This window comes from Oncorhynchus keta, chromosome 15 (genome assembly GCF_023373465.1).
Source record: "Oncorhynchus keta strain PuntledgeMale-10-30-2019 chromosome 15, Oket_V2, whole genome shotgun sequence".
Taxonomy (NCBI): Eukaryota; Metazoa; Chordata; class Actinopteri; order Salmoniformes; family Salmonidae; genus Oncorhynchus; species Oncorhynchus keta.
In genome coordinates this window covers 27,182,032-27,206,067 of record NC_068435.1, presented here as the reverse complement: position 1 = coordinate 27,206,067, position 24,036 = coordinate 27,182,032, and the positions used below count along the sequence as shown (strand labels likewise).

The window sequence follows — 24,036 nt, the reverse complement described above, 5'->3', positions numbered from 1 at the left end:
GCTGCACCAATGTGTCGGAGGAAACACTGTCGGCCGAGGTCAGCTTGCAGTTGCCCTGCCCGCCACAAGGAGTCACTAGAGCACGATGAGACAAGGACATCCTGGCCGGCCAAACCCTCCCCTAACCCGGACGATTGGGCCAATTGTGCGCCGTCTCTTGTGTCTTCTGGTCACAGCCGGCGGTGACACAGCCTGGGATCGAACCCGGGGCTGCAGTGGTCACTGTTGAATTTTCAATTTCCAACTTGAGTATTGTTTATGTCCAATGGCCGATGACCACTGTTACGTTTTATCTATAATTTCTCTTCATATGACAAGGATTGAAAAGGATTTGCCAGTAGATTGCATGATGATGATGCCTTGTCTAGCTTGCTAGCTAGGATTTAGAAAGTATTATGTTGACATGATCAGTCCAATCAAAGCTACGGTAGATGTAACGTGATTTGAAGTCATTTTATCTTTGGACAATGGCCTTGAGCCTTCTTGGATGGGCACCTCTAATGTAAGTCTATGGAACGAGCTCTACCTGTAGATTTTGCGGTGACATAGTGTCCCCATGAGTGACAGAACACTGAGCCAATCACAGCGCAACTAGAGAACATTACCAACCCCTACAGAAAGCACTGAGCTAGGCTGAAACACCTGCATTTTTTATTTATTTAACTAGGCAAGTCAGTTAAGCAAAACATGTAATATTTGTTTTTTTGCCAGTTTTGCATGTTATTTTGGCTTTAATATGTCACACATCAATTTGCAAACAATGTAAAAAAAAATATATATATATATATATATATATATATATATCATTGTGAACAAATATGGTCTCTGGGCAAGGCAGGAAGCCTAGTGATTAGTGTTGGGCCAGTAACCAAAAGGTTGCTAGATCGAATTCCAGAGTTGACAAGGTAAAAATGTGTTGTTTTGCCCCTGAACAAGGCAGTTAATCCACTGTTCCCTGGCTGTCATTGTAAATTAACATTTGTTCTTAGAGGTGGGGCTCAAAACAGAATGACTCGTCACCACTGACCTCATATATACCATATTGCTTAATTAACATGCCTAGGATGGAACGGCTGTCGTGGGAAGAAGGTGAGGACCAAAGCACAGCGTGATAAGTTATCTTATTTAATGAAAAATCTGAACACTGAATAACAAAAAATAAAGAAACAACCGAAACAGTTCTGTCTGGTGCAGACACACAAAGACTGAAAATAACCACCCACCAAAACACAATTGAAAACAGGCTACCTAAATATGGTGCTCAATCAGGGACAACGATTGACAGCTGCCTCTGATTGAGAGCCATACCAGGGCAAACACAGAAATAGAAAATCATATAAAAACTAACATCGACAACCCACCCAACTCACGCCCTGACCATACTAAAACAAAAACTTCAACAGTGACCCCAGATATAGTGCCCTACTCCGAAAGTCTAAGTAAGTCCCCTCTTTTCCATTGATTCGAATGAGGTTCAATGCTCGATGCTTTTTATTTTCCAATACACAACAGATCAACACAATTCCACCTCTGGTCACCCTCAGACTCCACAGGACGCAATTCATTCTTCACCATTTCATAAATATCGTACATCTTCTTATACCTAAACCGCACCGTTCCCTGTCTCTGGGAAAAGAGGTAAAAGGAATCCACCAGAACTGAACACATTCATAATCGCCCCAATTTACATGTCAATTATAATATTTAGCCTACCACATAATCAATTGTGTCACTTATTTGATTTTAATACATTTATCTTGTTTTGAATAACTGTTAGGGTCAGAATAAAACCTTTACAAAATAAAACCATCATGACTTTGTTTTAGAATAAGATTCCAGTTCAGTACGACAGATCTGTGTCCAACATTCAAGGGAAATTGTACTGTACTGAGCGACCAGTTGAAAAACATTGTGAATATGGTGGCCCAGAGGGCAGTTATGATGTGCTGCACAAGTTTTGCAATGTTTTGGAACGTTCAGATTGAAATATGCCATGTAGAACAAACATGCCTCTCCAACATGTAGAATAAGGAATCATGTCTGCTCTATTCATGGAATTTCTCGTTTCTGGCCCAGGGTCACACCCATACAAACGGGAGCAAACGTACCAAGGATGTATGCATTACGTCTTGCAACAGAAACCGTTTACCGTTTAAGAACCAAACGTAAGCAAACAGATCAAAACGGGGTGGGACCTACTTAAATTTGTCCAGTAGAAAATATATTTATTTGCTAAATGTTTTGCAACAGAACCGGCGTAATGATATACCCCTGTTGAAGAACGGCAGGAAAAATGTTGTTTGGTTCAAAGTGTCATGCAACGTAGCAAATGTTGATGCAAACTGAGCGCATCCCAGCTTTCATTATAGCCTATTAAACAAATACTTGAACAGCACGTAGCCTATATATTTGGGCAAAAGACATTCTAACACATAATGAAACAGGCATATTATTGTTAGTTTCCTGCTTTATGTTATTGAAAGTGCATTTCCGATGCTCCACATCTTATAGGCCTACGTTTGAATGTTCGCTGAGTAGTGGAGGATATATAGATTATTCATGTGCCACAGAACTGTTGCTTTTGGACAGTATGAAATAGAAAAGAAAACTCAGGAATTCTACTCCAATTTCCACAAGAGCTCCCAATGTACCCCTCAGACAATGACAGCACTGTCCAGCATGGCATAAAAAGGGCTTCAGTCAGTGCTTTGTGCACTCTATGATCCCGAAAATGAAACATGTTTGTTTTAATTGGAAAGGATGTAAAAGATGCCTAATGTGTATTTCTTTCAGGAAATATTTTATGGTCTAAAAATTACCCATATCCCTGAAATTACAGTACAGACAATGTTTTCATGATTTAGAGGAGAATGAGCTGGAGTCAATGTCATCTGCCTTTACACTGAATCATGAGGCGTAATGGTGGCTATACAAAGGGAGCAGATAGCAGACGGAAGAATAAGGCTGATTAGACTGCAATGAAGCTCAATGTGAAAGCACTCCCAATGACACACAACAAGCTGTTCTCATCTCTCAAAATAAGTATTTCCCAGCATCTCAGATTGTCAGATCACAAATCAACACGGATGTGAACTCTCATTCTGGGGGGGGGAGGGGTCAATAAAATCTTGATCACTGTATGAGGGCACTGAGGAACATGGTTCACTTTAGTGTGTACTTCTTGACCTTGTAAGAATAAAAGACAGGAGAATATTAGGAGAATATTTACAGTAAATAAAAAGAATAAGGCAAGTTTCTGTCAGATTCTTTTGATTGCATCATTATCGCAAGTGTTCAACATAATTATCAGTGGTCGAAAAAGTACCCAATTGTCATACTTGAGTAAAAGTATAGATACCTTAATAGAAAGTTACTCAAGGAAAAGTGAAACTCACCCATTAAAATACTATTTGAGTAAAAGTAAAAAAGTATTTGGTTTTAAATATACTTAAGTATTAAAAGTAAATATAATTGCTAAAATATACTTAAGTATCAAAAGTAAAAGTATAAATAATTTAAAATTCCTTATATTAAGCAATGCAGAAAGAATAATTTGCTTGTTTTTTAAATTTGCGGATAGCCAGGGGCACACTCCAACACTCCGACATTATTTACAAAAGAAGCATGTGTTTAGTGAATCCGCCAGGCCAGAGGCATTATGGGATGACCACGTGTTCTCTTGATAAGTGCTTGAAGCTTACAATTTTCCTGTCCTGCTAAGCATTCAAAATGTAACGAGTACTTTTGGTTGTCGGGGAAAATTAATGGAGTAAAAAGTACCATATTTTCTTCAGGAATGTAGCGAAGTAAAAGTAGTCAAAAATATAAATTGTAAAATACAGATCCCCCCCAAAGAAATACTTAAGTACTTTACACCACTGATAATGATTGAAAAAGCTTAGTCCAAATATGTAAGTCAAATTAAGAGCAACTCTCTCCATCTTTCCCCATCTCACTCTCTGATTTCAAGTGTCTCTTTTTTTATCCACTTCATTACTTGTACTTCTTAACCTTGAACCTTTTGTGCACTTCGCTGCTTAAGGGGAGTCGTTGAAAGGAACTTACATCAGCAGAATGGGCTGATTTCTTGTCTCATCTCTTCCTCACCCAGTCCTAGTAGGTTTTTAAAAATGTTTCTTCCCTCTCATCTATCCGCTTCCTCCCCATTAGTTCTCTGGTCCCCAGGCCTGACACCCACTGCTGGAGAAAGGCATCCTGGCAAAATGGGATGCTGCCATGAAAAGGTGCAATGACATCTCCGCTAAAACATTAAATATTCAAGTCATTCAGGAAATGCTGAATTATAGTAATTCAGATTGAAATAACAGCAGACATTTTAACCCCCAGAATGTAGCTGTTTACATTGAGCTGTTTTTTTTGCTCTTTTTAATTACCAATCAACATTATATATTGTGGGAAATTTTATCAAACCGAGACAATATTTGGGTTATTCCATAGAGACCTTTCTCTGTGCCCTGTATGTGCCCCTAAAGGTAGCATACTATGTTCGTTGCTTTGATTGAACTTTTATACTGCAGAGGGCAGCATTGTTATTGTTAGTTTGCACATCCTCTCTAGACCCCTCTCAAACACTGTCGACTACTACTGCATCTAGCAAAACAATAAAGTGAGCCTCTTATGATTCAAATATTTAAATCATAAATTCAACTTCAATATATAAATTGAAAATGTACTTTGTTGTTCGGTTAAATCCATGCAGATGTGCCTATTTGGAGAAAATATGTATGTGCTGTGACAGTCAGAATTTTATTATAGCCTTTTTATTCAGTATGAATCAGTGGCAGTTGGTGCCATTTAAGATGAGGGAGGATTATTATTTTGTTATGAGTATGGCCTTATTTCTATTTAAGCAATAAGGCCCAAGGGGGTGTGGTACTACATATGGCCAATATACTATGGCTCAAAGCTGTTCTTACGCACGGCACAATCCAGAGTGCCAGGAAACACCGATTACCCATGGTATATTGGCCATATATCACAAACCCCTGAGGTGACTTATCGCTATTATAAACTGGTTACCAACATGATCAGAGCAGTAAAAATAATAAATGTTTTGTCATATGTAGTTTACTACATAGGTGCACACAGGTCGAGAGAAAGATTTGAGGTGACAGACAGTAACTTTTTCAATATCGCCTTGCACACTTATCGCCTGTATCTCAAATCAAATCAAATGTATTTATATAGCCCTTCGTACATCAGCTGATATCTCAAAGTGCTGTACAGAAACCCAGCCTAAAACCCCAAACAGCAAGCAATGCAGGTTTTGAAGCACGTTGGCTAAGAAACTCCCTAGAAAACTCCCTAGAAAGGCCAAACACCCAGACAGGAAGATCACATTGTCACGCCTTGGTCATAGTATTTAGTGTTTTCCTTAATTATGTGTTCACACCAGGGTGTGACATGGGTTTTAATGTTATGTTTCATATTGGGGGTTTTGTAGGTATTGGGATTGCGGCTGAGTAGGGGTGTAGCATAGGTTGGCTGCCTGAGGCGGTTCTCAATCAGAGTCAGGTGATTCTCGCTGTCTCTGATTGGGAACCGTATTTAGGTAGCCGGGGTTTCACTGGGTATTTCGTGGGTGATTGTTCCTGTCTCTGTGTAGTGTTCACCAGATAGGCTGTAATAGGTTTTCACGTTCCGTTTGTTGTTTTTGTATTTATTAAGTTATTTCATGTATCGTCATTTGTTTCATTAAAGACATGAGTAACCACCACGCTGCATTTCGGTCCGACTCTCTTTCGACAAACGAAGAACGCTGTTACACACATCAATGACTCAACCCACTCAAGTGATGCACCCCTCCTAGGGATGGCATGAAAGAGCACCAGTAAGCCAGTAACTCAGCCCCTGTAATAGGGTTAGAGGCAGAGAATCCCAGTGGAAAGAGGGGAACCGGCCAGGCAGAGACAGCAAGGGCGGTTCGTTGCTCCAGGGCCTTTCCGTTCACCTTCACATTCCTGGGCCAGACTACACTCAATCATATGACCCACTGAAGAGATGAGTCTTCATTCAGTAAAGACTTAAAGGTTGAGACCGAGTTTGCGTCTCTCACATGGGTAGGCAGACCATTCCATAAAAATTGAGCTCTATAGGAGAAAGCCCTGCCTCCAGCTGTTTGCTTAGAAATTCTAGGGACAATTAGGAGGCCTGCGTCTTGTGACTGTAGCGTACGTGTAGGTATGTACGGCAGGACCAAATCAGAGAGATAGGTAGGAGCAAGCCCATGTAATGATTTGTAGGTTAGCAGTAAAACTTTGAAATCAGCCCTTGCCTTGACAGGAAGCCAGTGTAGGGAGGCTAGCACTGGAGTAATATGATCAAATTTTTTGGTTCTATTCAGGATTCTAGCAGCTGTATTTAGCACTAACTGAAGTTTATTTAGTGCTTTATCTGGGTAGCCGGAAAGTAGAGCATTGCAGTAGTCTAACCTTGAAGTAACAAAAGCATGGATGAATTTTTCTGCATAATTTTTGGACAGAAAGTTTCTGATTTTGCAATGTTACGTAGGTGGAAAAAAGCTCTCATTGAAACAGTCTTGATATGTTCGTCAAAAGAGAGATCAGGGTCCAGAGTAACGCCGAGGTCCTTCACAGTTTTATTTGAGATGACTGTACAACCATTAAGATTAATTGTCAGATTCAACAGAAGATCTCTTTGTTTCTTGGGACCTAGAACAAGCATCTCTGTTTTGTCCGAGTTTAAAAGTATAAAGTTTGCAGCCATCCACTTCCTTATGTCTGAAACACAGGCTTCTAGCGAGGGCAATTTTGGGGCTGTGTGTCATCTGCATAGCAGTGAAAGTTAATATTATGTTTTCAAATGACATCCCCAAGAGGTAAAATATATAGTGAAAACAATAGTGGTCCTAAAACGGAACCTTGAGGACAAGCCATTCACAGAGACAAACTGATATCTTTCCGACAGATAAGATCTAAACCAGGCCAGAACTTGTCCGTGTAGACCAATTTGGGTTTCCAATCTCAAAAGAATGTGGCGATCGATGGTATCAAAAGCAGCACTAAGGTCTAGGAGCACGAGGACAAATGCAGAGCCTCGGTCTGATACCATTAAAAGATAATTTACCACCTTCACAAGTGTAGTCTCAGTGCTATGATGGGGTCTAAAACCAGACTGAAGCATTTCGTATACATTGTTTGTCTTCAGGAAGGCAGTGAGTTGCTGCGCAACAGCCTTTTTAAAAAAATTGAGAGGAATGGAAGATTCGATATAGGCTGATAGTTTTGTATATTTTCTGGGTCAAGGTTTGGCTTTTTCAAGAGAGGCTTTATTACTGCCACTTTTAGTGAGTTTGGTACACATCCGGTGGATAGAGAGCCATTTATTATGTTCAACATAGGAGGGCCAAGCACAGGAAGCAGCTCTTTCAGTAGTTTAGTTGGAATAGGGACCAGTATGCAGCTTGAAGGTTTAGAGGCCATGCTAATTTTCATCATTGTGTCAAGAGATATAGTACTAAAACACTTGTCTCTCTTGATCCTAGGTCCTGGCAGAGTGTTGCAGACTCAGGACAGCTGAGCTTTGAAGGAATACGCAGATTTAAAGAGGAGTCCGTAATTTGCTTTTAATAAACATTATATTTTCCTCAAAGAAGTTCATGAATTTATTACTGCTGAAGTGAAATCCATCCTCACTTGGGGAATGATGCTTTTTAGTTAGCTTTGCGAGAGTATCAAACAATTCTTTCATATTGTTATTATTTTCCTCAATTAAGTTGGAAAAATAGGATGATCGAGCAGCAGTAAGGGCTCTTCGATACTGCACGGTACTGTCTTTCCAAGCTAGTCGGAAGACTTCCAGTTTGGTGTGACGTGACGCCATTTCCGTTCCAATTTTCTGGAAACTTGCTTCAGAGCTCGGGTATTTTCTGTATACCAGGGAGCTAGTTTCTTATAAGAAATTATTTTACTTTTTAGGGGTGCAACTGCATCTAGGGTATTGCGCAAGGTTAAATTGAGTTCCTCAGTTAGGTGGTTAACTGATATTTGTCCTCTGACTTCCTTGGGTAGGCAGAGGGAGTCTGGAAGGGCATCAAGGAATCTTTGTGTTGTCTGTGAATTTATAGCACAACTTTTGATGCTCCTTGGTTGGGGTCTGAGCAGGTTATTTGTTCCAATTGCAAACATAATAAAATGGTGGTCCGATAGTCCAGGATTATGAGGAAAAACATTAGATCCACAACATTTATTCCATGGGACAAAACTAGGTCCAGAGTATGACTGTGACAGTAAGTAGGTCCAGAGACATGTTGGACAAAACCCACTGAGTCGATGATGGCTCCGAAAGCCTTTTGGCTTTCCGTGATTATGCCGTGATTATATTGAGTATAGTTTTATCTAAAAATCATAACGTTTTTACATGTTTTACTATTTTTTTAAATGAAGTTCACTGAGGAGGATGGTCCTCCTCTTCCTCCTCTGAGGAGCCTCCACTGGTATGAAAATAAAAATATTACATCACATTTTTCACAAGGGACTGGATTCAATTTAACATTTGATAAAACTTGTTCATCTGAACAGAGGTAACATTTTGTATGCATCCCTCCAGATAGACCTTACAGTGGTTCATTCTAAATAAAGGAACTCAAGTTGTGAAATAAAAGTACATAAACTCAGGTCTGCTTGCTAGCTGGGGTCCATGTGTAGGCTGACAATCGTAATAAAAAACAGGTGAGGGCTGGAGCTGGTGATTGGTGCTGGATGTTAGCCGTTCTTTTATGGCTTGGCAGCTGCATGTTGGTCCTGCACCCCCATTTCATCAAGACAAAAATCTACTTTTTTATACTCCAAGATGCTACAGTGGTTTAAGTGTGAAAAAAAAGAGGTGAAATCAAATCCTTTCTGCAAACAGAAAAAGGTCAGAGATGACGTACGGAGTGAGGGAGTGACTATATTCTTAAGTGGGTAAATTCTATTTGTAGCTTTTCTCGTTGTTTACATTCTACACTCCAAACCCAAGAAACTAAATAAATATGGAGGCTTGGACAACCTCTTATGTCACTACAGTGGTATTTTTGTGTCTCTACTGTGCACTGAAAAAGCAACTGGGTGATATATTGTGTATTTTTTTATATCATTTTTTTTTCTGTGTAGTGCACAACATCTACAATAACTTTCAACTGCATGTACACATTCACAATGCAGGTCTCCATTCGGGATGCATGTTGTGCGTGTCAACAGAATTAACCTGTAAACCAGTAAAACCACAGAGGGTAAAACCACAAATATTCAAATATATTTGTAGACATATACTGTATACAGTACACAAGTGACCAATTAATGACTACTAGTATAGTAACACTTATTCTGCAGTGTTTTTGTTCCAATATCATATGCTGCATTAGAGGTAATTACAGATGTTAAACTGTCACGACTTCCACCGAAGTCGGTCCCTCTCCTTGTTCGGGCAGCGTTCGGCGGTCCTTCTAGCCATCGCCAATCCACTTTTCATTTTCCATTTGTTTTGTATTTTTTTTACACACCTGGTTTCAATTCCCCAATTACATATTAATTATTTAACCCTCTGTTTTCCCCATGGTTTTTGTGCGTGTTTGTTTGATATATTTCGGTCCTTTCGTGTGGGCTTGGCATTACTAAATATATTTGGTCATTTTGAGTAAAGTTAAGTTTTATTACTAATCTCCTGTCCTGCGCCTGACTCCTCTGCACAAGCTACACCCAGACCTTTTACATAAACACAGGACATACATTCAGTACAATAAAGAAAACAGATTTAATGAGATTCATAAATATATATATTTTTAAAGAGTCCCATCATTTATTTGTACTCTGCTCCAGTCAGTGACAGAAGGGCACCAATAAAGTGTGCCAAGACATCAGACTAACTATTTTGAGAGTTACAGAACATTTTTATAGGGTTCTTTAGGGACAAACAGTAGGAGCATGAAAAGACTCCATAAAGAGTTGACTGGTCCATAAAGAGTTGACTGGTTTACTATTGGAGTGTGAGGTTGTGGGGAAATACAGTTGCCACACTGGCAGTGGAAGTCTCTGTGTGGGATATCAACAAATAGGGCAAGTAAGAGAGAGTCTTGCCAAAATCACAACTGGGTGGGTGTGTGTGGATGGAAAGTGATGAGGTTAGAGCAGGATGTTTGATCCACTGTGTAGAGCTGCATGAGAAACAGATTTGACTGTTACAGTGCCTTGCGAAAGTATTCGGCCCCCTTGAACTTTACGACCTTTTGCCACATTTCAGGCTTCAAACATAAAGATATAAAACTGTATTTTTTTGTGAAGAATCAACAACAAGTGGGACACAATCATGAAGTGGAACAACATTTATTGGATATTTCAAACTTTTTTAACAAATCAAAAACGGAAAAATTGGGCGTGCAAAATTATTAGGACATTGAGAATGTTATGTGTCATGTTCTGAAGTGCAGGATTAGGGCCACTTCTGAATTGAGTTGCGAATTGCTCTTTAGTTCCAATAAAATATTTGAATTTGAATTGAACACTCCGCAGGAAGCAGAATTGGAAATAATTTACTGTAATTCTTAAGAATTTATTTATTAATTTATATTAAACTCATGTTCAGGGAATTGCGTGAGATGTTTCCTATCTATTGCATGTGAAAGTGAAATGAAATTGCCACTGTTATAAATAACGCATTATTATAATAAAGCCAGCAATGCAAAGATGATTATGCTCCTCAAACTAAACACCGCTGGAAACTACAGTTATGTTAAAGTAATGATTAACTCTCTCAGGGAGTAAAGGAATGAGGCACTAACTGACACTACAATTATTTTTCTGGAGTTACTGATTGTTGGCCCATAAACAGCACATCATATATGTCCACCCAGAAGTCAACCTCAGGAACAAGCTATAAAGCATGAGAATGATTCTACAAGTTATATTTAGAAACCACTCACCTCTATACACCGGCTAATGTTTCTCTAGTGGTGAGCTGCCTTGAAATGTCAAACATACTTCAAAAACCTTATAATTACTGACTATATTTTACATAGCTGTACTGTACAATAAATCAACATCGAGTTGTCTGACTATAACTAGTAACATAAATTGTCATTAGAGGCTCAGGAGTTTCAAAAATAAATGTTCTATTTATTCATTTCCTGTGAACAGCGTCCAGTACGGATCAATGGGAATTATTCTATAAAGATTACACAGATCACCATTCACTGAAGGCAGATTAGTCATACTGTACTGTACTACAGTGTGTCAAATTTAAGAGGGTTATACTATAACAGCATTCATCTGGTGGAACTGATTTCTACATATTTTTGCTCATTATTGTATTCAGTAGCAGGTATAATATTAGCTGTAGCTACAAATCTCATTTCACAAACCAGCACCTCTGAGATGACAATGTATTGATTCTTGTGTGGGTCTGTAAGAGTGTGGTCTTTTCATGTTGTGTAACACTCCTGTAGAAGTGAACAGTTGGCGTCTTTGCCAGTAGACTCCTCTGCAACACTGCCTTGTGAATTCTGACAGCGTTCTGATGCATGCCTCTTCTCTCTGGAGAGCAGTGCAGAACTCAACGAGGCCATCAGCAGCTTGTTCTATATCAGACCTGGTCCTCTTCCTGGAAATGTCCTTTCAGTCCAGCCCTACTGGTCACTCAGCAGAATATATATTTTTTTACCTTTATTTAACTAGGCAAGTCAGTTAAGAACAAATTCTTATTTACACCGAATGGTGGTGATAGTGGGGATTGTGTGTTATAATGTGTCACCACTACACTACAGTGTATACAGTTTATTAACCATGGATATGCACTAACCAAGGAGGCTAGCGTGAAATGTATATTTCGAAATAAATACTTTTATGGATAATGGTCAATCTGTCTGTCATGTTAGATTCCCCTGTCTCTGTTCCATATTTAAGTTTGTCTGTACCACTTAGAGCTATAATATTCAACTCTCTCTTTGTATGTTGACTGACCATAGGTTAGTCAGCAGCATTAGCTGACCAGCATTAGTTAAAATGCGTTATCCAAAGCAAATTCCTTTCAGACTAAACTATTGAGGAAAATATACTGAATTTGAACTTGTTTCTAAATCTCAACCACTTACATAAAGCATCCCACAGAGGGTATGTTTACATTAGGGTAAGTAAGGGTGACTGACAGAGACCTTTCAGCTGGGATTGACCACATCTGTGGCAGGCATGGGGGAAATGCATCCCAGGAAGTGAGATTGAGATCAACACACACAAAGTTACTCTGTGTCTGCTCTCCCTAGCACACAGCCAGTGGGCCCAAGTAGTTTAACATAAGGGCTTGCTCAGCTTTCATTCTTTACTGCTCCTGCCTGGAAAAGATTTCTGCAAATATTGTTTTTGAAATATTGAATGAGTGCCTGAATTCTGTGGATAGACGAACATGTGTAGGGTTGCAAAATTCCAGGAACTTTCAATAAATTCCCTGGTTTGAGGATTCTGTATTTCCTGCTTATTCCCGGGAATCCTCCAACCTGGATTTCTGGAAAACATGGGAATTTGACATTTTGCAACCTTAAACATGTGTAACAGTTGTATAATGTATATACTTATACCATGGTATTGTTGAATACTCCTTTCTGATTGCCTTGAAGGGCATTCTAGAGCATAGAAATACAAAAAGCTTTACTCGTGAATACCCTGAAGATTAGTAAAGCCTTTACAAACAAATGTTGATCCAGGACAGTAAGAAAGTACCCTCTTGGCCATCCATCACAGAATAGCAGTATTTTCCAGAACATTGACAGTGATAGGACAAGGCTTTTCTACCAACGTCAGGTAGCGCTTTATACACTACTGTATTATGAACAGCAGCAATCAATGGAGAACTGATATTTAAGGTTTTCTTGAAAGAGATAATGGCGATACTGAATGTTCAGCAAAAAGACATATGAAGCAATCACATTTATTTATAAAGCCCTTCTTGAATGAATGAATGAATGCTCTGTCTTTTCAGAATTGACCATTGATTTATTCATAAATGTAAATAAATAATGCATATTTCGGCTGTCTCACCCTTTTCGGTTCAGGCTATGACATTTTCTGACACACTCCTGGCCAGCCAGGCTTGAACTGTAAAAATCTATGAATAAAGACTACAATATATTTTGCATCATGAAAAATACAACAGCCATCAAAACGTAATAGTTAAAAAAAATATGCATACAAAATCAAATAAAAACAATACATTTTAAATATCATAGAATGAAAACATTTACTATGCATGCTCATTACTGTATATATTTTTCTGTTCTGATACAAATATTTTTTTTTTTCTTTTTTTTTTTTACATTCAACTTATTTACAACATATTATATACATCAAATAAACAAGCTTAAAGATACACTGTTTGAATGTATATCTTTTATAGGTTGTGCAGCTTGGCAAGAGAAGGAAACCACAAGTAATGTGATTACTGGCCGTGAAATGACAAGTGCTCGTGTCCTTGCAATGTGAATTCAAATGACTGCAAATACTCTGAATGCTTTGCCACCTGAGGGATTCTGTAGGCTGGGGGGAGAATGAACACTGGTGTTAATTTGGATTCAGCTAAGAACAGTTTACACCGTCAAGCCAAGGTATATGACACTGATACTAGTCTACATCTACATACTGCATCAGCAAAGGGAAGGAGTTTTTTCTGATCACAATAGCTGACCAGGAAAAACTCCTGGTTCCTAGCCATTATACATCCAAAAGCATTTGGAACAAAGTAAAAAAAAAACACAATTGACCTGTATTTCCCTTATCCAAATCCCTTACCTTTCTGAAGAGATTCCATTCTGATAGCTACCGCTGTACTGTCTCCTCTTGTCCACGGGTTGCACATCCAGGTAGCCTCCTGAGTCATTCTGAATTACACCAGCATGGATGGCCGCTCGACATATACTGGATTTCTATTAAAAAAAAACAAGGTAGATAAGCATAGCACAAACGTCAGTTCTACGGAGAGAAATATAATCTGTATAGAAGGCCATTGTCAGACAGACTTACATCCGAATAATATTGTGTTCCAATGACTCTGGCACGGGTCTCATGCAGACAATTGCGGGGGCAATACAACCTGGTGAAGGAAAATTGCCACGATCAGTAGTCAATCAATCAAATGTATTTATAAAGCCCTTCTTACATCAGCTGATGTCAAAGTGCTGTAAAGAAACCCAGCCTAAAACCCCAAACAGCAAGCAATGCAGGTGTAGTCTATACCTATCCAATCAACTTTACAGAAGAAGAGTATCACGTTTGGTTTATTAGAGTGAACTCTTTCTTTACCTTGGACAGTGCCGTGCAGGTCTTTTGTAGGGACAGAACCGTGCAACAGTGGTCTCACACGGTACTGCCTTTACTGAGAAGCAAAGATGCCACAATGTCATTTGAAAAATACATGCATTGAGACAAAGGTGAAACAAGATCAGACATACCTGGTACAGAGAATACTTTGAAAGCATTTGCACTCCTGTTCATCCTGTAAATTTGAATAAGTTGGTGTGAAAACGTGACTTGCTGCTTTATTATAAACAAACATAATTCAGTGAAGTTGCATCCCAAATGGCATCAAATTCCCTATGGGCCCTGGTCAAAAGTAGTGCACTACATACAGAATTGAGTGCCATTTGAGACAAAGCTGTGTCAAATTAACTCACCCAAGAGACTGAATTCCATTTTTGTATGACTTTGTGAAATGTGGTTTTCTTCCTTGTCTTGTAACATCCAGCCAGCCTCCATCGTTGTCTATTACTCCAGCATGTAAACCAGCTCCACAAACACTTGATTGCTGAAATATGAAACATGTTTCACTACTCTTTATATGCTATGAACGGGACATGGCATTTCCCAGGAAGTAGCCTTGTAGTTTTTGAACTTTTGTAGGCTTTTTGAATGGTCATCAATGGGCAAAAATGCAGCCCATTGGTCTTCAGCGCAACAAAAAAAAAAGAATGAAAAGGCATCTGGCAGAAGTAAATTCATCTACAAACACAAATATAATTTCATATATATCTTAAATTACTGTGTTTTCAAAAAATCTATGAGCCCGTTCTAAAGATTAGGGGACAGAACCCAGACGTAGTACAAAGTCAATTGCATAGCTCATGTAACCTTTATTTAACTAGGCAAGTCCGTTAAGAACAACTTCTTATTTACAATGATTGCCTACCCCAGCCAAACCTGGATGACACTGGGCCAATTGTACGCCGCCCTATGGGACTCCCAGTCATGGCCGGATTTGATTTGTACCAGGGACTGTAGTGACACCTCTTACACTGAGATGCAGTGCCTTAGACCGCTGTGTCACTTAGGAGGGAAGGTTTTGGCTTTCCCTAATTATTTTAATTAGATGATAAAAATACATCAATAAAATGACTGAAGTTGTACCGTTATTTTATATCTAGTATCCCACAACTCATGCGGTTGGAATACATTTTTAAAAGTAATAGATAGTGTTTTCTGTTCATACCATATCATAATACGCAGCCCCTATTACTTTTCCTGGGCTGGACAAGCATCCAGGAGGACACTCGTACCTGTAGGAAGAAATAACATTTCAAACTCAGTTTTGACCCATTCACAGAAATGAGTGAGAATGGTTAAGTGTAGGGTAACGTTGGTCATTAAAAATGTATACCATGGCAAGCTATAGTAACTTTGGTAATTTATACTAGAAAGAAATGTATTCATAAAGTAAATTTTTTATATCTGTATCCATATTGTCCATGAGTTTCTACTTGATAGGCCATATGGTTCAAGATAAAATACCCTAATTAATGAAACAAATCAAATCAACAGTGGCATTATTTTCAATTAACTCTGCAAATCAAATGTTATTTGCCACATGCTTCGTAAACAACAGGTGTAGACTAACAGTGAAATGTTTACTTCCTTTTTCAAAAATGCACAGTTAAAGAAAACATTTAAACAGAAATGGTGACGAGGAATAAATACACAGTGAATAATGACTAAAAAAACATGGCTATATACAGGGAGTAACAGTACTGAGTCGATGTGCAGGGGTATGAGGTAAGAGGTAGCTATGTACATATAGGTAGGGTTAAAGTGTTCAGGGTCCTATTGTTTCCAGACTTGGTTCACTGGTACCACTTGCCATGCAGTAGCAGAGAGAACAGTCTATGGTTTGGGTGGCTAGAGTCTTTGACAATATTTTGGGCTTTCCTCTGACACCGCCTGGTATAGAGGTTCTGGAGGGCAGTGAGCTCAGCCGCAGTGATGTACTGGGCCAGGTGTGCGCCTTGCGTTCGGGTACCTTGCACTTGCCTTACCAAGCAGTGATGCAGCCAGTGAAGATGCTCTCAATGGTACTTTTTGAGGATCTGAGGGCTCATGACAAATCTTTTCAGCCTCCTGAGGGGGGATGAGGTGCAATCTTCACAACTGTGTGGGTGTGGACCATGTTAATTTCTTAGTGATGTGGACACTGAGGAACTTGAAGCTCTTGACCTGCTCTATTACAGCCCCATCAATGTGGACGGGGGTGTGCTCGCACCTCCATTTCCTATATTCCACGATCAGCTCCTTTGTCTTGCTGATGTTGAGGGATTGGTTGTTGTTCTGGCACCACACTGCCAGGTCTTTGACCTCCTGCCTATAGGCTGCCTCATTGTTGTCGGTGAACAGTCTTACCACTGTTGCTTCGTCAGAAAATGTAATGATGGTGTTGGAGTCATGCACCGCCACGCAGTTGTGTGTGAACAGGGAGTAAAAGAGGAGACTAAGCACACACCCCTGAGGGGCCCCCGTGTTGATGGTCAGCGTAGCAGATGTGTTGTTGCCTACGCTTGCCCCCTCAGGCGGCCCGTCAGGAAGTTCATTATCCAGTTGCAGAGGGAGGTGTTCAGTCCCAGGGTCCTGAGGTCAGTGATTATCTTGGAGGGGACTACAGTGTTGAATGCTGAGCTGTAGTCAATGAACAGCATTCTCACAAATGTATTGCTTTTGTCCAGGTGGGTGTGGGCAGTGTGGAGTGCAATAGAGATTGTCTATGGCTCTGATAGGACTCCCAACTATTAACTTTGCCACCAGTTTGGCAACAAAACATTGATGACCCCCCCTTGCACACAGAAACGCATACAAAGCTCTCCCTTGCCCTCTATTTGGCAAATCTGACCATAATTATATCCTCCTGATTCCTGCTTACAAGCAAAAACTAAAGTAGGAAGTACCATGAAGCAGATGCTAAGCTACAGGACTGTTTGTGAAGGCATGGACTGGAATATGTCCGGGATTCTTCCGGAGGAGTATACCACATGAGTCACTGTGCATCAATGACGCCGTCCCCGCAGTGACTGTGGGAACATACCCCAACCAGAAGCCATGGATTATAGGCAAAATCCGCACTGAGCTAAAGGGTAAAGCTGCCGCTTTCAAGGAGCAGAACTATAACCCTGAAGCTTAAAAGAAATCCTGCTATGCCCTCTGATGAACCATAAAACAGGCAAAGCATCAATACAGGATTAAGATCGAATTGTTCTAAAATGGCTCCGACGCTCGTCAGATGTGGCAGGGCTTGCAAACTATTACAGACTACAAAGGGAAGCACAGCCGAGAACTGCAAAGTGACACGAGCCTACCAGACGAGCTAAATAACTTCTAGGCTCGCGTCGAAGCAAGTAACAGTGAAACATACATGAGAGCATGCTCTGACCAACTGGCAATGTCTTCACAGACATTTTCAAACACTCCCTGTCTGAGTCTGTAATACCAACATGTTGTTTCAAGCAGACCGCCATAGTCCCTGTGCCCAGGAGCACTAAGGTAACCTGCCTAAATGACTACCGACCCATAGCACTCACGTATGTAGCTATGAAGTGCTTTGAAAGGCTGGTCATGGCTCACATCAACACCATTATCCCAGAAACCCTAGACTCACTCCAATTTGGATACCGCCCCAACAGATCCACAGATGATGCAATCTCTATTGCACTCCACACCTGGACAAAAGGAACACCTATGTGAGAATGCTATTCATTGACTACAGCTCAGCGTTCAACACCATAGTGCCCTCAAAGGTCATCACTAAGCTAAGGACCCTGGGACTAAACACCACCCTCTGCAGCTGGATCCTGGACTTCTTGATGGGCCGCCCCCAGGTGGTAAGGGTAGGTAACAACACATCCTCCACACTGATCCTCAACATGAGGGCCACTCAGGGGTGCGTGCTCAGTCCCCTCCTGCACTCCCTGTTCACTCATGACTGCACGGCCAGGCACGACTCAAACACCATCATTAAGTTTGCCGATGACAACAGTGATATGCCTGATCACAGACAATGATGAGACAGCCTATAGGGAGGTGGTCAGAGACCTGACCATGTGGTGCAAGGACAACAACCTCTCTCTCAACGTGATCAAGACAAAGGAGTTGATTGTGGACTACAGGAAAAGGAGGACCGAGCACACCCCCATTCTCATCGATGGGGCTGTAGTGGAACAGATTGAGAGCTTCAAGGTCCTTGGCGTCCACATCACCAAGAAACAAACATGGTCCAAGCACACCAAGACAGTCGTGAAGAGGGCACGCCAAAACCAATTCCCGCTCAGGAGACTGAAAAGATTTGGCATGGTTCCTCAAAAGGTTCCACAGCTGCACCATCGAGAGCATCCTGACGGGTTGCATCACTGCCTGGTATGGAAACTGCTCGGCCTCTGACCACAAGGCACTACAGAGGGTAATGCATACGGCCCAGTACATCACCGGGGCAAAGATTCCTGCCACCCAGGACCTCTATACCAGGCGGTGTCAGAGGCAGGGCCCTAAAATTTCTCAAAGACTTCAGTCACCCTAGTCATATACTGTTCTCTCTGCTACCGCACGGAAAGCGGTACCGGAGCACCGAGTCTAGATCCAATAGCTTCTACCCCCCAAGCCATACGACTCCTGAATATCTAATCAAATGGTTACCCAGACTATCTGCGTTGCCCCCCAATTCTACATTGCTGCTACTCTCTGTTATCATCTATGCATAGTCACTTTAATAACTCTACCTACATGTACATATTACCTCAATACCGGTACCCCGCATATTGACTCTGTACTGGTACCCCATGTATATAGCCTAGCTATTGTTATTTTACTGCTGCTCTTTAATTATTTGTTACTTTTATCTCTTACTTTTTGGGGGGGTATTTTCTTTAAAAAAGGTTACATTTAATTTTTTTTACAAAAAACAGCATTGTTGGTTAAGGGCTTGTAAGTAAGCGTTTCAATGTGAGGTCTACACATGTTGTATTCGGCGCATGTGACATAACATTTGATTTGTAAACCTAAGTAAGTGACAACATCCACTTTAGGAACAACTTAGGCCTACCTATTACAAGTGGTTTCTTTACAACGATCACGCAGCTTTGTCTCACAGTCCATCTGTTGACCTTTGAAAATAAGAAAAACAATTTCACTTAGACCTTCTGGCAGTGGTACAAAATATAGACTTTTATCCTACTGTATAATGACATTGTGTATTAGAAACAGTGTCAAATTTGTGATAAATTCTTACACATTTGCACTGTGCTGACCACCTCATTCCTCTCCATGTTGTCATTGGGTGATGGTATTGGGGGTTGCGGTCTCGACCTTGGCTCTTGGGCCCTCGGCTCTGGCTCGATGTAGTTTGTCTCCTCTAGTTCAGGGGCAGGACGTCGATCTACTCCGTTCTCTGAAAAAGAACAAGTGTCACATCACATGTAATATAGTCTGCAAAACAAAATGTATAAAAGCAACCAATTTGTTATGGCACAACTTTTTTCTGAAAGCAGCCGACCTGTATAGCAGAGATTATCCCTACAGCCTCCACCGTAGCTGGGCGGACAGGCAGAGCACGGGCTGCCATGTTTGTATGGGGCATGCCCCCACCAGTTTCCCCTGCACACAAATGACATCATAAAACACACTGAACCTTTTGACCCAATCCTTCACAGTTCCCATACACTACATAACATACAGCAGTTGAAAATAAGAATCTGAACTTAATTATTTTCTTGGGGGGGGGGACATAAGAACAATTTAAAAACTTTCAAACTTACGGCGGTGAGTAGTTGCAAACCAAGTACACAGCTTTAGTCCAAATCATGCCCCACACATTCATGTTGTAGCATATATTAATAGCACATCCAATATGGCTGCTTGTTGCCCAAACCATCTGCAAAGACAACAAAGTAGCTACCTTCAGTTAGTAGTCCTCTCAGACTTCTCTGACCTTAAATAAGGTTTTATGATATTGTTATAGGAAACTCTTACCTGTGTGTAGTGAGTGCAGACAGGACCAGAGCATCTGAAGGGGCAGTCTGGGTTACACTCCTGTGGATAGGGATAGCTGTAGTCTCTCACTTCATCATACCAGGCCTGGACGTGAAATGTTGGTGGTCGGTCTCTGAGGAAAGTAGAAACTAAACTATTTAAATAACTACGGTTTCCCAAACTCGGTCCCGGGGCCTCCCAAGGTTGCATGTTTAGTTTTTTTGCCCTAGTACTACACAGCGGATTCAAATAATCAAAGCTTGATGATGAGTTGATTATTTTAAAATCAGCTGTGTAGTGCGAGGGCAAAAAAACTAAATATGCACCCATGGGAGGCCCTGGGACCGAGTTTGGGAAACCCTAAACTAGACACAACCCACAGCATTATACAGTATCAGTACTCACTGTACAGTCTAATCACACATTGGTTGCCTCATGAGTTTATAGGACCCTGCAACATGTTAGGAAAAGGGCATACAGTATAACTGTATAATGACATAATGCATATAATCAATCTGGTCATCTCTCCAGATACTATACAGACCTTCCCCAGTGGGCACCCAGGTTTTGTCCAATCTGAGTTAGCATGTGTTGTGGTCCATGCTCCCACAGGCAGGTGTGTGCCCAGTGCTCGGCACTCCTCTCCAGATCTGTATCCCAAACCTTTGAAATGCCAAAGTCAGAGTTATTCTGATAAAGACATATCTGCAGGCACATCAGATTGGTGCTAGTGCTACTGATACACTTAAGACAGCTTGTATTAGTATTACTGTTGAAAGACAAAACTCTTGATAAACAAAAATTGTAAATACAAATTCTAACATTCTTCACAGAAAGTGTTTCGGGGGCCCTGATGGCATTTTTAGTATTACTGGTCTCTTTGCCTCAACTCTCCACTGGGCACAGACGTCAATTCAATGTCTATTCTACGTTGGTTCCACATCATTTCATTGAAATGACGTGGAAACAACATTGATTCAATCAGTGTGTGCCCAGTGGGTCTGCACTAAAGTGCAACAACCTACATGATCAAGATCTTCTAAACGGGTCAAGTGAAGTTAAAAACTATCATCTATTTGTGCACCACTTGTTTCTTACAAAGAACTACATAGATATGACTTGAGGAATTCTAACGTTTCAGCCAAGTTGTAGTAAAATTGTCCATTAGAAGAATAGGTGTAGTGTGCTGCTGTTCTGCTGTTTAACTGCACTAATAACCATCAAGGTTAATTGAAAAATGTGCCAGTCAGCTGCCCTGTACAGTCCTAATGTCTTCCATGTGTAGAACATTACATTAGTGATATCTGCATTCTGCACTGCTTAGGGTTAAAGCAATGGGCTTGAGGCCAATGGACATGCTTGACTGCAATGGACAGCAATACAATATATGCCATTTAGCAGAAACATTTATCTAAAGCGACTGACAATCATGCGTGCATATATTTTACATATGGGTGGTCCTGGGAATCGAACTGACCACCCTGGCAGCGCAAACGCCATGATCGAACAACTGAGCCACAGTGTATCCACACAGGATACAAATCTCCATTTATGCATGGGAAATCGTCCAAATTATCCACCATACTTCAAAGGATGATGCTCAACTGTTACACGTTTGAATCAACACAGATCCAGCTTTGTTGCCAAATGAAATGCAAAGAAAGACACTAATATTTGAAGATGTGAGTTGAAATGGTTGAGGCAGAGTGCACGATAACAGCGGAGGTGAGAGCTGGCCGCTTACCAAGGCAGGGGGCAGAGCTTGAGGTTTGGCAGGGCCAGTAACACACTGGCTTTATTGCTTGGCTGTCGGTCAGGCTTGTTTTTAGGTTTTGATCTATTTGAGCACTCTGTGCTCCCATAACTTGGTGTGAAACCTCTGAGTTGGCCCTGACTTTGCAGATGTGCTCTGCTGAATCCCATGGATGGTTGAATTGGTTTGAAAATGTTCCAGATTCTCAAGCCTAGATGTCTTGAGTCATTGAGCAAGTATCATTAGCTAAGATGAAGTATCAGTGCAAAATAACTAACTAACACTTGCTTCAATCTGTAGTACTGTACAATCTCCTACGTTCTCTAGTATGGGAAAGTCATATTCCAATTGCCTTCAGTTCATCTTAGGATGACCTAAATATAACAGAAATGTGTGATGCAGACACAGCAGGTCCTGGTTTAGCTTACCATATACTCCATATTTGAAGCTTGAGGATAAACTTGACCTCTCAGGTTGTTGTGCAAATCAAGTATGAGGTGCATATCACCCTCAGTGATGGCTCTCTTCCCTCGCTGTTTGGACACCCACCACTCATCATCTTTGTTCATATACTTCTCCAGTAACAACTCCAGGTGAGTAGAGTTAGGGATCACCATAGAAAGTACTGTTTGCACAAAGAATAGCAGCCCAAACCCTCGTAGCCAGTCCTGAGTTCCACACTTCATGATGACTGATCAGCCTCTCAAGCCTCCAATACAAAAATCTGTATTCTGTTGGCTAAACAAGAGACAAAATAAAATACAAGCATTCAGAGATCTGTAATCCATTGTATACTATTTGTTATTGATTAATACATTCACTTGAATGTGAGTACTGATGATTTATCACATCTTTGGGACATGGATATCATACAGGAGAACAAGAACTGATACTGTACATATATATATATACTTGGTGTATTTTAAGTGCATGATAGTAGGTCAATTGAACTGTTCGCACAATTTCTCGCACAAGGAAAACATGTAAGTTTTTGCCAAGCACATGCAATATTTCATGACCATGCATATTGCATGTGAAATTCTCTCACAGGCTGACAAGGTGAATTCTAATCTGATCCTGTTCTAGTCTAGTAAACCCGACCCACCGTAGTAGCGTTGATACATTGTTGGAGGCAACAAGTCTGCCTAGACAGGCTATTCCTGTTGAAATACAAAACAGTATTTTCGTTATCCCAATGACGAATATAACATTTACAAATGATTTACCTTTTACCGAACACTGTTGTTTAATCTGGTCAACTATCCTCAGGAAACAATGTCCAACTCCAAAAGTTTTATTGCAGCCGAATGAAAGCTACTCTTCATACATAATACGATTTATGACATCTCTCATAACAGGAGCCACAACTTTCGTACGGGTAAAGTATCATACATCCAACAAAAAGTCGAGGGGGTTACCTGTATTATATCTCAAATACGAGCGCTCCCTGCATTTATATGCCAAATTTGGATTTTGCAATACGTTACGCGGCAGACCACGCCTCCTCCAGAGCGTTCGCAGGTTGAACTATTTAAAGACTCTGGTTCTGATTCCAGCCATCCCACTCAAAGTGACTGCAAGGTAAACTTTGGACAATGACAGCCCACTCATATGTAAATTCAGTATTTCTTTAGAATAGTATTTATGTATTTTATGTTTTCTTTTAAGATGTGATTTTTTTTCAATTATAACATTTACTGTGAGTTTAATTCAGTCTTTTTCGCTGAATGATTATTAGGGTTAGCATTATTGGCATTAGCTTTATTGTATTGTTCAAGCAGATTTCCACCCCCCCAAAAAAAATCACTGGCTATGTTATTGCAAGCCTCAATAGCTTTGTGCCTGCATCCATGACACTAAGAAAAGTGTTGCACTGTCCTTGTTCTCCTCCTGTAGGCCTACTCCCTGCCATTTTCTGGAGCATGACCCCACTGAGCTCTGCAGATCAAATCAACTGTGTTCAAAATCATCAAAACTGATAAGGCTTTGTACACTTCAGTCAGTATC

General features: G+C 40.5%; 1 protein-coding gene across 2 annotated transcripts; it reads right to left on the bottom strand.

Moving 5' to 3' along the window:
• Window positions 1–13,290: 13,290 nt before the first annotated feature.
• Window positions 13,291–23,529, bottom strand: crispld1b (cysteine-rich secretory protein LCCL domain containing 1b). 2 transcript variants are annotated; one of them, XM_035788156.2, is made up of 16 exons: window positions 23,448–23,529; window positions 23,135–23,189; window positions 22,458–22,767; window positions 20,821–20,939; window positions 20,277–20,409; window positions 20,063–20,178; window positions 19,801–19,901; window positions 19,537–19,695; window positions 19,351–19,411; window positions 15,487–15,553; window positions 14,675–14,805; window positions 14,453–14,496; window positions 14,304–14,376; window positions 14,025–14,094; window positions 13,794–13,927; window positions 13,291–13,541 (listed from the first exon to the last, which is right to left on the bottom strand). In XM_035788156.2, exons 3-16 carry the CDS (start codon window positions 22,713–22,715, stop codon window positions 13,490–13,492), a joined length of 1,518 nt encoding a protein of 505 aa, XP_035644049.1. In that variant the 5' UTR covers window positions 22,716–22,767; window positions 23,135–23,189; window positions 23,448–23,529; the 3' UTR covers window positions 13,291–13,489. The 2 variants fall into 2 exon arrangements, with proteins under 2 accessions (XP_035644049.1, XP_035644048.1); XM_035788155.2 differs by lacking the exon at window positions 23,135–23,189 and having other exon boundaries at window positions 23,256–23,509.
• Between the last annotated feature and the right edge of the window lie 507 nt (window positions 23,530–24,036).